Here is a 12,991-nt window from a genome sequence, read left to right on the forward strand (position 1 = left end):
TAAAATCCATATATAAAACACTTCAAGCATATCACACAGACAGTTTAATAAATGTTTATTTATTAAACCACAGTGAGTAAAATAAAAAAAAAAAATGTAAATACTGAGGCAGGCTCACAAAAGCGCTCGCAAACGAAATGACAAATAGCCTACAATCTAAACAAATTAAATTAATTAAAAACAAACTTGCAGGTTATCTTACCTCAAAAATGCACCACAGAAAATATGTCCATTGTTTTTTCCATTAGTTTCCAACAGTTAAACGAAAATAAAGTCCAGTCAAATGAAAAGTTAGAACAGTCACAGAGCATGGTGGAGAAAAAGAATAGCCTCCAGAGTGGAAGGTTAACCCAGTCCTCCTCTCTTCTATCACTCTTCCCGCTGCGCTGAAGACACGTTCGCTGCTGCTGCTGATGGGACACTAAACACAGAGCGAGCCAGTCTTGACAGTTGCGGTAGCAGGGTCTTGTGCTGTTTACATTTACATTACTTTAGAGGCCTATAATAGCTACTGCTACAATAAGTGGATATAAGTGAAGTATAATCGTGGGTCGCGCTGACGGAAAAGCTTGCGTGCGCGCGTGAGACTGTCATGTCAGTAGGCTACACTGTAAAAAAAAGTCTGTAGTTTTTACAAAATAATTTTGGCAGCTGTGGTTGCCAGAATACTTTTGTAAAAAATACACTGTAAAAAAAAAGCCTGTAGTTTTTACAAAATAATTTTGGCAGCTGTGGTTGCCAGAATACTTTTGTAAAAAATACAGAAAAACTGTAAACACAATTACGGCCAAAAACTGTAAATTTTACAGTATAAAACTGTTATTTACAAACAAGAAAATTTTAATGTAAACCAGTAAATTCAACAACGCACACTGCTATTAAAATCTGTTTTTTTGTACATTTAACATACTGACAACCACCATAATAATGCAGGTGGTAAAAGAGAAAGCCACATGAAGAATCGAAGTTCATCACAAGTAGCTTCGCCACAAGCAGAAGTTTATATTAATATATAGAAGGTGCACAAAGTCATTCATGCAAACACAAAACACCATCATGGTGACACACGATACTTAAACAATTCAATAAACTTTCATTAAACAGCAGAAGATGTAACATAAAGCCCAAATGTACAACTGATAACAAAAAACTATTTAAAAAACATGATTATTTAAACAAAATACTTTCAAATGTGGATCGTCACACAGGGAATTCTGGGAATATCAGTTTACAGTTTTTGACTGTAAATTATACATTGATTTGTTCTTTTTTTTTTTCTAAAAACTGTAAAATTAACAGCATTTTACTGTAAAATTACATGAAATGTCTGGTTAGATCTTTTACAGTTTTTCCCTGTATATAGTACAGGAACTTACTGTTAACCTATTAACACTTTTTTTTTGTAGCGTTTTTACAAAATTGTACAGTTAAAATGACACTTATTTTTTACAGTGTATGTCAGTTTAATTATAACGGGTTGAATTATCAGATTATGAATGGTATTAGGTTATGAAATGTCTTTCTATGTTTGTTTTTCTATCGTCGACGTCAACTTCTCATTTTTTTATTTTATGTCTAAAAATATAAATAGAAGGATAACCCAAAAAAGGCCCGAGGCCCGGCCCGCATGTGAGCTATAACGTGAAAATTGGCCCGAAGCCCGGCCCTAGGGGCATAAATAAGTCGGGGCCCGTCGGGCTCGGGCTGAAATGCAGGGCTTTAATGTGTCCATACATGCAGTCATGGAATGTCTTTGTCATGTCGGGGTGATATAACGCGGGAGAGGAGGCTAATGCGGATTTGAGGATAGTAAAGGACTCAGCCCTGTCTGCTGTCCACTCCAAAGGGGAAGCACCCGGAAGGCCTCCTTTAAGAACCTCTGTTAGAGGTTTAGCCAAATCAGAAAAATCTGGGATATACATCCGATTAAAATTAAATAGCCCCATTAATGATCTTAAACCAGTAACTGTGGTTGGCTTATTTAATTGAGTAATGGCTATGACCCGGTCTGGAAGAGGTCTCTTTCCCTCACGACCTATACTTTGACCTTAAAATGTAACTTTTCGATTGAAACAATTGCACCTTTTGTTTGTTTAAGAGGAAACCCATCTCTTGGAGAGCTTTCAACAACTGAGTGAGTACACTCAAGTGTTGTGCTTTGTCTTGAGATGCGACACAGGCTGCATAGGTAAGTTCGTTGAGGAAGTACACCTTACCAAAATCCCTGATTCCTGAAGCTGGTTCACAATTTCCTGTGCAGCTCTCTCTCTCTCAGGACCTAAACATTCAAAGACTCAATCCTGCAAAGACCAACATCAAGTTTAAAAGTTGACCACAAATTTGGAATTTTTTTCATAAAAATATTGTATCACTGAGGAATCAGTAGACTTCTTTTCATTAACTGTGATAGCTCCAAGGCTTAATTTAGGAGTTCCAGTTTTATGGAGCACTTGTATGGGAATTGGTAAACACTGTCTAATTAATTGACCCCTAGTCAGCAAAACATCTGCTTCCAATTTACTCAATATATCCATTCCCATTACCATGCCAACTTGGCTTTCTCCAACCCAGAATTGCACCCAAAAAGGCTGTTCAATTGGATATATTATTAGAGGAATCAATAGAGACTGTGTGAAAAGACTGCGACCAGATACACCTTGAAGATGCATTTGTTTGTTTGTAAAAGGCAAATTAACAACAGTTACTGAGACGCAGACCCCCGTGTCCACAAGAATGTAGCTATCCTGGCCTCCTAGGATAACAGCAAAAATGGACGAGGGTCTTCGTGTTCATATAAAATGGAGGCCACTATCTGTCAGTCTGTATTCTCAAGGGCTCTTGTCAATTTTTCAACCTGCTGCATGAGTTGTTTTATCTGAGCCTCCATGTCAGCACCCTGCTTCTCTGCTCCAGGGTTATTTTTAGCACGATCTCGAGGAAGTGGTTTTGGTGTCTGCTGTTGTTGAAAAGAGGAACTAGGCTTTCTGAAATTTTGCTCTAAATTTCGATCAGGGCACCTGTTTGCATAGTGACCATCGCGCTGGCAATGATAACAGCGAAATGCTGGAGCAGAGGGCTGGCCAACCGCAGCAACCAGTCCCTTTTTCTGTTGCTCCACGATGTCTTGAGCCCATGTCCCCCAGGCTATGAAAGAAGACCAGTCAATTATCGTTGGCAGGGAAGAACGAAACAACTGTGTAAATTTAGCATTCATATTTGACTGCGCAGTATGGAGCATGATTGGAGAATCTAAGTCAGGCCCCCCTCGTGCTGCCACAAATTCTTTCAGCGCCTTTGTGAATCGCTCAATGTAATCAACAAATGGTTCATTAGGACCCTGCCTAATCATTGTCACATTAGTGAGAGTCTGAATTCCATTTCCAAATATACGCTGTACTTCAGTACGCAGCACTCTGTACTGAGTTGCATAATCATCTGCATTCACTGGTGGCTGTAAAGGAGGGGTGAGATTAACGATCTGTCCCGTGTATGTAGATGGGCAGACTTGCTCACAAATTGAATACAGATCTTTTACTGCTAGGTGGTTGGCTCTTGCCATTACCCACAAACGATCCCAAAATTCAGAATTGGTACTGTTAGATTTCATGAGTGGCAGTGTATTTACAATACTAGTCAAATCTCGCACACCCATAGATCGATAAACCCCCACTTGACCAGCCGCCGTCGATTCCTGATCTATTTCACTATAGGGGGTAATTTTGGATGCAGTTTCACATACTCGCCCCACTCATTCTCAGCTTCCTCCAGGTCCCCAGGATTCCTAGCTGCAACCTGTATATCACCGTTTTCAGAAACATTCGTCACATGTCTCTCTGCCTTGGTAATCGCTGCTTTCAGTTTTGAAGCATATTCCTGCCAGCTATAGATATCATCAATTTTAGGAACTCTCCCTGCATCTGCTCTTTGGTTCCTTAGTTACAATGTCTAATAAATCCCACATATCTTGTGTAGCATCTCTAGCGGCTTGTGCCAGTTTATCCACATAAACTATTCTTCCATTGCGATATGTTAAAAGACCTTTTGCTTGCACAATCCTCAAACAACATAAAACTTGTGCATATTTCTTTTGTTTCTTAGGATCATTAACTTCCTTCATCACCCCCATTCACACTGCCTACGCGGACCCCATATTTCTTTAAATTCATCTTTAGCAATTTTCTCTTTAATCTTTTCTTTATTTTTGATACCTAACATCGCTACTTGAGCAGTGAGAGCTTCGTTAGGAGCTCCTTTTACATACACATGAGCCATTACTTCGTGTGTTGACACCCCCAACAAAGAAAAAGTTTTATTCAATTCAGATACACTCAATTAAATACACTAAATTCACTTAATGAAATTGTTAAATTTGGTGTTCTCTTTACTCTTAATTCATTTAACTTAATTAGCCATCTGACAATTATAACAATTATACAGAGTTAAAATTAGTTACAATGTGGTATTCTGCCACAGTCAAGCAATTGTCAAAATATATGGATTTTAGAATTTAGTCACAAGGTGGAATTCTGCCAGTGTCAAGGCTGCCAAGTCCATCCCAGAGCCTATATCAAAACGAGAATCGACATACAGATCTGACCAGCAGGCTGCAGTAATCACTGACATCGCGTGTCTCAAAAACTGTTGTGCTTCAGTAAGCCCTGAAAGCACCCGCAATACACCTCCAGTAAGCCCCGCAGAGTGTACTTGCGACGCAGAACTATCCACACTGTCGGTAAACCCCTTCAGTGAACAACACATATAATGTCACAAATCGCCATTCTCAAACACAGAGCGCGCACATTCCTCACACACGGTTACACCACTGTACCGCCCCAAATTCGTTCTCTTGCTGCAGTCAAGAAAAATGAACGAAATGGATCCGCAGATATAGCTCTTAGACTCGGCAGGTTTGCACAACAGAAGCCCATGAAGAGAATTAGATGAGCAACTCACCTCTCTTTATCTTGCCTTGCGATGCATCAACTGTACTTCAACGGATCGATCTATCCCAGCGGTGCCTCCAAAAACTGATGCAAAATTTAATCCAATTCAGACGGTCAAGGAGTATCTGAGAGTATCAAAGTATCTGAATTTCAAGATATCTGAATTTGAATAAAAACCTGTAAGGGTTCTAAGTCTGAGTCTAAGAGTTGTCGAGTGAAGCCAAAGAAGAGGAAGTGAGCTGAAAAGATAGAGAGACCAGAGTCTCAGAAAGTCAAACCTACTCTATTTTGCAGAGTCTATCTTATATACTGTTGTTCCAGACATAAATCATCATCTGGGCTATCACTAATAACACCTGACCTTTAAAAATAGTCTAGTCAATGTCTCGATTTTGGACTTCTTCCTCTTTTTAGATTCAAAGTATCATACTGATAATTCTAAGAAATATTGATACAACAGAACAATACGTGCAGTTCAACTTCATATGCAAAACAGACTCAGCTGACTACGCAGTTAGAAATACTGTGAAATTACATATGAAATATACCACGAAGTTTACTAAAAGACATCTTTGAGTATATAAATGAAACTTATTGATATATATGTGAGACATATCCTTACCATGAAATATTAATTTTTTACACTTTAAATGAAACTTATCATTATGAATAGAACACATTCTGAGTACGTGACTTCAGACACATTTTGAATGCGTGATTTCTCAGAATCTCTCAACAACACTTGGGTTTAATTTAAATACGTGGATCTCTTCTCAGAATCTCTATCACCATGTGGATTTCTTAGAATCTCCACACGCCACTGTGTAAGTTGCATTGTTTTTAATTCATTGATTTATCTCTATCAACATAATCACACACGATATTGTAGTAACAATATATTGTAATCTTTATTTGCTGGAAAATGACAATCAGTCAAATTTGTGTTTTTAGCACACCTCACACATCCCTAAACCGGAAATTTAAAGCAGAACATGCACCACTTGCAGGTTATTGTAGCATATGTAAGCACACTGCCATATGCATCATTTATTTTTGCACTGTTAATCAATTTGACATTTTCACTTAGTGCAGGTCAATGTAAGGAAGATACTGTACTACAGATATTTAAATCTTTTTTTGTATATACTTCACTTTTTCACTGCCTGACCATCATCTTAATGTTTATGCAGTTCAATGTTTTTATTATTTTTTATATCTAAAGCACCTTGTTCAATAAGTATTTAGATGTTTCTCATATCTGTCAGGGTCTAAGCATGATCTGTTTCTGTTGTTCTGATGAAGGAAACTTGTGTTGGGGAGGATTCAGTGTCTGTTGAGGCCCATGTGAATGTGCTACAAAGTGAGTATCAGAAAACACCTCCAGACACCTCGACTGTTAAAGACCACATTGCACGAACATTCTCCTGGAGACGCTGAAAACGCACGGAAGGAATGTCTGTGGAGGATGTACTCAAAAAACACCCATACTTAAGAACACCTGCTGGAGTGAGTATAGTAGGGGGACCCTGCTACACCCTTTCCCACCATACAACTGATGGATACTGACTGTAAAATGGCAATCATAGGAGGAGGGTTCAGTGTGGTGACAGAAGATGGAAAAGACGTGTCCCAGTGCACCAGCCTTGGTGAAGCCTTCATAACAGCCTTCTGTATGTATTTTGCTTTCAACATTGCATATCCAACACACCTGAGAAAGACACTGACTTTCCTTCAGAGGCACATTCTCAACATTGTGGAAGAGGGAGACAAGCACTGCCAGTAACTTTACTCTGAATGATTAGTCTTTTGTATTAGATCCTCATGCCTCAACTGTACCATTGCCCAAAGTGCACTCGAAGGACATTAACCCTTTTTGAAGTTAATCCAACATGTTGGAGTTGTACATGCACATGAACCAAAAATTTGTATAACCTGTGGTATAGATGAGTGCCAGTCACCTTTTTTGTGATTCTATTCTTTTAGAAAACATGCACAGGAAGCATATGTACTTTAGGTACTCAGTGCAGAGTCGGCAGTACAGTTGTATTATAATATAATGGAGAAGGGTCTGGCTGCAGACTCTCAGACACTTGCGCTTCTGCTAGTGACAACACTTGCAGTCTTTTTTATTTTATATTTAGTTCTACTTATGGTTACTTTTTGTTTGAATCTCTCAACATTTGTTTTTTTCTTGTGTAGGTATCATTGACTGGAAGTCTGTCAGTCCAGATGTGAGGAAGACATACAGAGTGAGTTTGAGCTCAGCAGGTGTGATGGCTGTAGATTATTTTTTTTTTTTTTTTTACTTGAATTGGCAACTGAAACTGAAAGCTAAATAAATGTTTTAGTGGATAAAGCTGTGTCTGTTTGCTTATGTCACTTAACATAAGGTTATTAAACTCTTCTGACTAATTTTTTAATTTTATAATGTAGTGGTTTTGTCAACTATATATTTTCTCTATCAGGCAAAACATAGTTTTTGAGGGTAACACATTACAATAAGGTTTCATTTGCTGACATTGATGTATTAACTAACATTAACTATAAGCAATACATTTGATACAGTATTTATTAAACTTTGTTAGTTAATAAAATACAGCTGTTCGTTGTTTGTTCTTGTTAGTTCACTTCACAGTGCATTAACTAATGTTAACATACAACTTTTGACTTTAACTTAAGAACAACTAGTGCGACTAACTGTGTTAAGAGACGTTTGTATTCTAGAAAAATAATTGTAATTTGTTTTTGATTATTAATAAATCAAGACCTAAACTTGCGGTGGTGATGACGTCAGTAACCCGCGCCATGCAGAAGTTTTGAAGGTAATTTCAAAAGTAATTTAAAATAATATTCTTAATAGCATTAACGCCATTTTTACCTTGGAAGAATTAGTAGGTTTTGTAGGATTATGTTGAATTTATGGCTTCCTTTTAATCTGCGATTAAGAGTATATTGCTCGCCAGTTTTTTTTTTTTGTTTTGTTTTTTTAACAGCCAGCTTTCGCATTACCTGTTGGCACACCCCCTACATTTCGTTTCATCAATGAGAAACCTTTTGGCATGCCCCCCACCTTTCGGCACACCCCCACCTTTTAAGTCACCCACAAATTACAGTTTGATCATGATAACTCACCAATGTGTGCAACCTGTATGCACTTTTCCTGACACAACTCTAATCCACCACATCAGTCAAAGTCAGTACTCTGTTTCAGCATAGCTTTGTGTGAGGAATAAAAAAAGAAAATTAAAGTTCTGAAACCGTGTGTGCACAAGTTCAGATGGATAAAAGTTTTGAATGTTTTGTAATTGGTATGAACTATTCCTTGAACACCTCAACACATTCAGTCATTCTGGTGAAATATCTTTTTATTGTTTTATTGTTTTAGTAAGGCACTCAAGGTGCTTGCGATAACGACAGGAAACCAAAAACCAATCACAATTCATTAGCAAACATCACAACAACGTCTGTTTGGTGGATTTCAAATTGCAAACATTTTGACAATGTCAAGTCAGTGGGAGATTTTAAGATTCTATTTGTAAATTTGTCATTATTAAAGCATAGCTCAGAAACATACTTACTCTATAAAAATATTTTATGTGCAGCTAAATTATTTTCAGATAATGTAGAAATTAAGCCAAATAATATGAGAAAAAAAACTAATGTTTTTGTTACAATATAGACAGTTTTCATGGATTCATACGTTTCCCAGAACTGAACTGAGCTCCATGATGACATCACTGAATTCAATGAATAACTTAAAAATTAGTTTTTACTGTTGTCATTTTGCATTATTGACACACTATTTTCCTAATTAATGTTGTTCAGTTGCTTTGACACTGTTAGGTTATATCACGCTCTCTACCAAAATATTTTGTAAGTTTGCCTGTCTGTGCTCTCTCCTTCTATACTCTATTCTTATCCCTTCCTCTCAATGTATACACACATGCCTAGGATACTTAGGGTTCAAATGGTGGGGGCCCTTCTCTGACCCAGGTTACTGGTTTCGTCTGTCCTTTAGGTTGAAGCATCCCTCTGCTAGAAACTATTCCTTATATGTTCAGATCCTTTATTTATCATACACAACATATATGCAATCTGTATCTCATTGGATTAATCACTGCACCACCCCTTGCAATGCAACTATATAATTTATGGAAGTAATAATAAACTTAGAAGAAGTTGGTGAACAGACAATTGGCTTTATGTTCATAATTCTTCCCATGGGCCAATGCAAGGACTGAGAATAGTCGGACGGCATCGAAAGATAAAGAGTTAAATTATTTTTAACAGACATGATCTGTATTGTTAAAAGCATTATATAAATAAAGGTGACTTGACATGACCCAGAAGTACTCGGGTTAATGATTGAAAGTATTGCTTTGTCTGCAACTTGCACAAACTCCTACTGTACATTTCATCCAAAACAATTTCAAATGGTTTCTTCATGGAGCCTGAAGCAGACATGGGAACTGAGAAGGAAGAGTTGGAATACAATCAAATCAAATTTTAAAGAGCCCTGCTTTTATCCTGGAGTGATGAATCAATTGCCCTGAAGCTGAATATCATAGCTGCATGGTTTCTGTGGTTTGCACAAGTATTTTTTTATATGATACTGTTCCATAATCTACAGATGCTTCATCAATTAATATAGCACATTTTCTGCTCATACATTCTTGTGAATTTCAAGATTTCCTGAAAACCATAAATTTTTATTTGCTATTATTAATTTGCATAATCTGAATTATATACATAACTAATACATTCACATTTACTGAGCACTTGTTAATTGTAGCTTAAAGCAAAAAAAAGGTGTGTAGTAACTAACTCAAACCCTCTGAATATAAGTATACCCTAAATTATTACATTTAAATGTAAAATCAACTATCTCACTAATCACTGTTTATAAGTCTTCGAGATCTCAAGACAACTTGGTTATGTTGAAGATCATTTGAATGTGATGAGGTAGTCTGGATAAGCCTTGCAGTCGTGGAAAACCACAAACATGGAGGGATTCTGCAAATTATCCACCACACTGTCATAGAGGTCAGGTGCCACACGAACAGGGGGCGTCTTCATGTCCGCCTGACCCTGAGTGTGGTAACCCGTTAGCACACGAGCCACAAACATGAGCTGAGTCCCGTCTGCTGCAGGAACTGCATACTTATTTTGGGCAGAGTAGCTGGCGTTCACAGCAAAGTACGTCCCATGTCCGTAGCAGGTGGCTGAGAAAGGTATAGAAGTTATCAGTATCAATTAGTCTGCAAACTGAACAATTAATGAGACATCAGTGGTTGATGGTGGCTGGGAATCTGTTTACTAGACTGTTAAACTATAAAGAAGTTCATCCAATGGAATAAAAGTGACTGTTCACCCAAAAATCACAATTGTGTCATTACTCGCTGTTAGGTTTGTTACCCCCACAGCTATTGTGCACCTTCAGGAGACAATGAACTTCACTTTATGGTGCTTTTTAAAAAAATTTTTTTTACAGATTTTCATTTTTTGGGTGAACTATTAATTTAATCTACCTTAATTAAAAAAAAAAGAAAGCAGTTACCATTTTGCCCTGCAAAATTGCGATTAAAGTTTGACTGCATGATGGATGAGCAGGATCCCTCTGATGTGCCGTGATATAGGATCTTCTCTGCTGCTCCCACAGAACCATTTTTGCTCTCCAGCTCTTTTTTACGCCCCTCGTATAACCGCCGAAGATTCATGTTCTGGATGCGCTGGATCTGTTGAAATACATTTGCACTCAAACAGCCATGTAAAAATATATTTGATGGACTTCACAGTCACATCCGTTGTTCTTCACAGGAGCAAACTATAAATACTATACTGCCATAATGAAACCTGGTACAGTAATTAGATCAACACTTTCAAAAGGTTAAAGCAAGACGTCTCAAGGTTACGCATGTAAGCATGGTTCCTCGAGGTAATGAGATGCTGCGTCGAATGCTATGGGGAACGCCTTCAGCATGGGTGACTCTGAATATCGTGTGCAATCTGTCCAATGGAAGGGTGTGACGTCATGGGCGGGGTGACGTAAGCGACCAGGAAGCTATAAAAGCACGTGCCACGCAGCTGGCATCAGCTTCGAAGAGAGAGGCTAGCGCTAGCAGGGATGGTGGGAGTATGGCTTCGAGACGCAGCGTCTCGTTTCCTCGTGGAACCATGAGACGTTCCTCTTCAGGAACTCAAGCTGCATCAAACGCTATGGGGAACGAGGTGCCCACGCCGCCAGACTTCCAAATTCCTGCCTAGTTTGTGTCCGAAGAGCACAGCTAAGACGAGAGAACAGAAGAGCCCAGAGTGGCTCGCATATCAAGATCATAGAATCTCACAAAGGTGGAGGGAGTGGACCACTCCGCAGCTTTGCAGATGTCCTGCATGGAAACACCTGCTAAGAAGGCCTTGGAGGCCGCCATACCCAGTGTGGAGTGAGCCTTGACTCCCATCGGCAAGGGAAGGTCAGAGGACTTATAGGTCAGGTTGATAGCCTCAACTATCCAACGACTAATGGTCTGCTTAGTTGCAGGAAGACCCCTCTTGGGGGGACCATAGCATACGAGCAGTTGGTCCGTCTTTCTCTACAGGGCAGCTCTGTGGATGTATGTGTGTGGCATCGCTCTGTAGCCACGCTATCCCAGCCCCGCCACATTGCCATAGTTGTCTGATGCGGGGATGAAGAGGCAGGCTGAAAATGGCCAATTCCACGATGTGGTGATCTCCTCATGCAGATCAGGAAAAAAGGGCAGGCTCCAGCGTGGAGGTGCCTCAAGGACATCAAGCTTGCTTTTCTGTGGTTCAGATTGTTTTTCGGCGCGCCAATCGATGTTCAGTTTGGCCACCGCACGAGTAACCACCTCTAAGAGCTCCTCGTACTGGAGCAATTGAGGTGGCGAATCCTCTTCGACATTCTCCTCATCAACCTCCTTGGGGGAAGATAAGTGTCGATCCCTCTCCCCGGGGGGAAGAAACTGCAGAGCGGGCTTCTGATCCCAGGTATTGGGCGCTAGATCTGGCAGACGAGGAAGGACATAGGGACTCGCTCGTCTCCATTCCCTCTGACATATCAACCTTGGAACCCCACGAGTGCAGCTGCCACTCTGCCTTAGCAGAAGTGGGGCCAGACCTGCGGGGAACACTGGCGAAGACTCCCTCCTCGAAGCCTTCCAGGAGCGAAGTGTCCGCATTGGCAATCGTTCACAATGCGGACAGTCAGCTCCCTCAAGCAGACCACGCACAGACTGTGTGTATCCCTGCTCGTAATGTAGTGTAGCCTGAAAAATGATCTGCTATCGCCAACATGTTTTGTCTTAGATTTGCTCTTAGACATTGTGATCTTATAAGGACAAACAACACCAAATAAAACTCACAAGACAGACTGATAACACATGCACACACAGAGCGTTTGCTGAAAACAAGAAAGCTGATGCCAGCTGCGCGGCACGTGCTTTTATAGCTTCTTGGTCATTTACATCACACCGCCCGTGACGTCACGCCCTTCCATTGGACAGATTGCACACGATATTCAGAGTCGCTCACGCTGAAGGCGCTCCCCATAGCATTCGATCAGATTGAGTTCCTGAAGAGGAACAAAATTGATCAATAGGTGATGTTAATCTAATCCTTGATTTAACCTAAGACCTTGTTGTAGACTAACACTAATCCTAAAGTACAACTAGATATGATTTAAGACATTATGTAATTCTTTAGAATTGTTTTTTATGTCCTTTAGAGTGGTCATGTAACGCATGTAAAGATGGAGTCAGGTGTCAAACCTTGAGCACTGTTTTTGTGACAGTCTTCTTGAAGTCTGCCTTCAGAGTCTGGTACTCCGTGGATGACTGATCTAGGTCTATCACCTGTAAGGAGTCACCTTGACTCATGTTGTCCCAGTAGATTGGCAAAGAGAAATCTAAAACGCCAAATAGTGAGGGTTCTGATTTAGTTGGATTATTATGTATCAATTTATATTATAGATCAGAGGATTTCAACTGGACAAAGATCTTTTTTTTTATCTGACACAGTATCAAATATATTTT

General features: G+C 39.5%; 1 protein-coding gene across 3 annotated transcripts in view; it reads right to left on the reverse strand.

Annotated features, from left to right (window-relative positions):
* LOC109093089 (protein mono-ADP-ribosyltransferase PARP15) overlaps positions 1–12,991 on the reverse strand; it is a 619,635-nt gene that overhangs the window by 597,915 nt on the left and 8,729 nt on the right. For 2 of the 3 annotated variants that reach the window (XR_006155068.1, XM_042726774.1), the window contains exons 7-9: positions 12,728–12,864; positions 10,501–10,678; positions 8,532–10,165 (exon numbers count right to left, since the gene is read on the reverse strand). Coding sequence is in view for 1 of the 3 variants with exons in the window: in XM_042726774.1 (XP_042582708.1) it covers positions 9,888–10,165; positions 10,501–10,678; positions 12,728–12,835 (564 nt within the window). In the remaining 2 variants the exon portion in view is untranslated. Of the gene's footprint in view, positions 1–8,531; positions 10,166–10,500; positions 10,679–12,727; positions 12,865–12,991 lie in introns of those variants that run through there. The other variant, XR_006155067.1, reaches the window with a different exon arrangement.

This window comes from Cyprinus carpio, chromosome B7 (assembly GCF_018340385.1).
Source record: "Cyprinus carpio isolate SPL01 chromosome B7, ASM1834038v1, whole genome shotgun sequence".
Taxonomy (NCBI): Eukaryota; Metazoa; Chordata; class Actinopteri; order Cypriniformes; family Cyprinidae; genus Cyprinus; species Cyprinus carpio.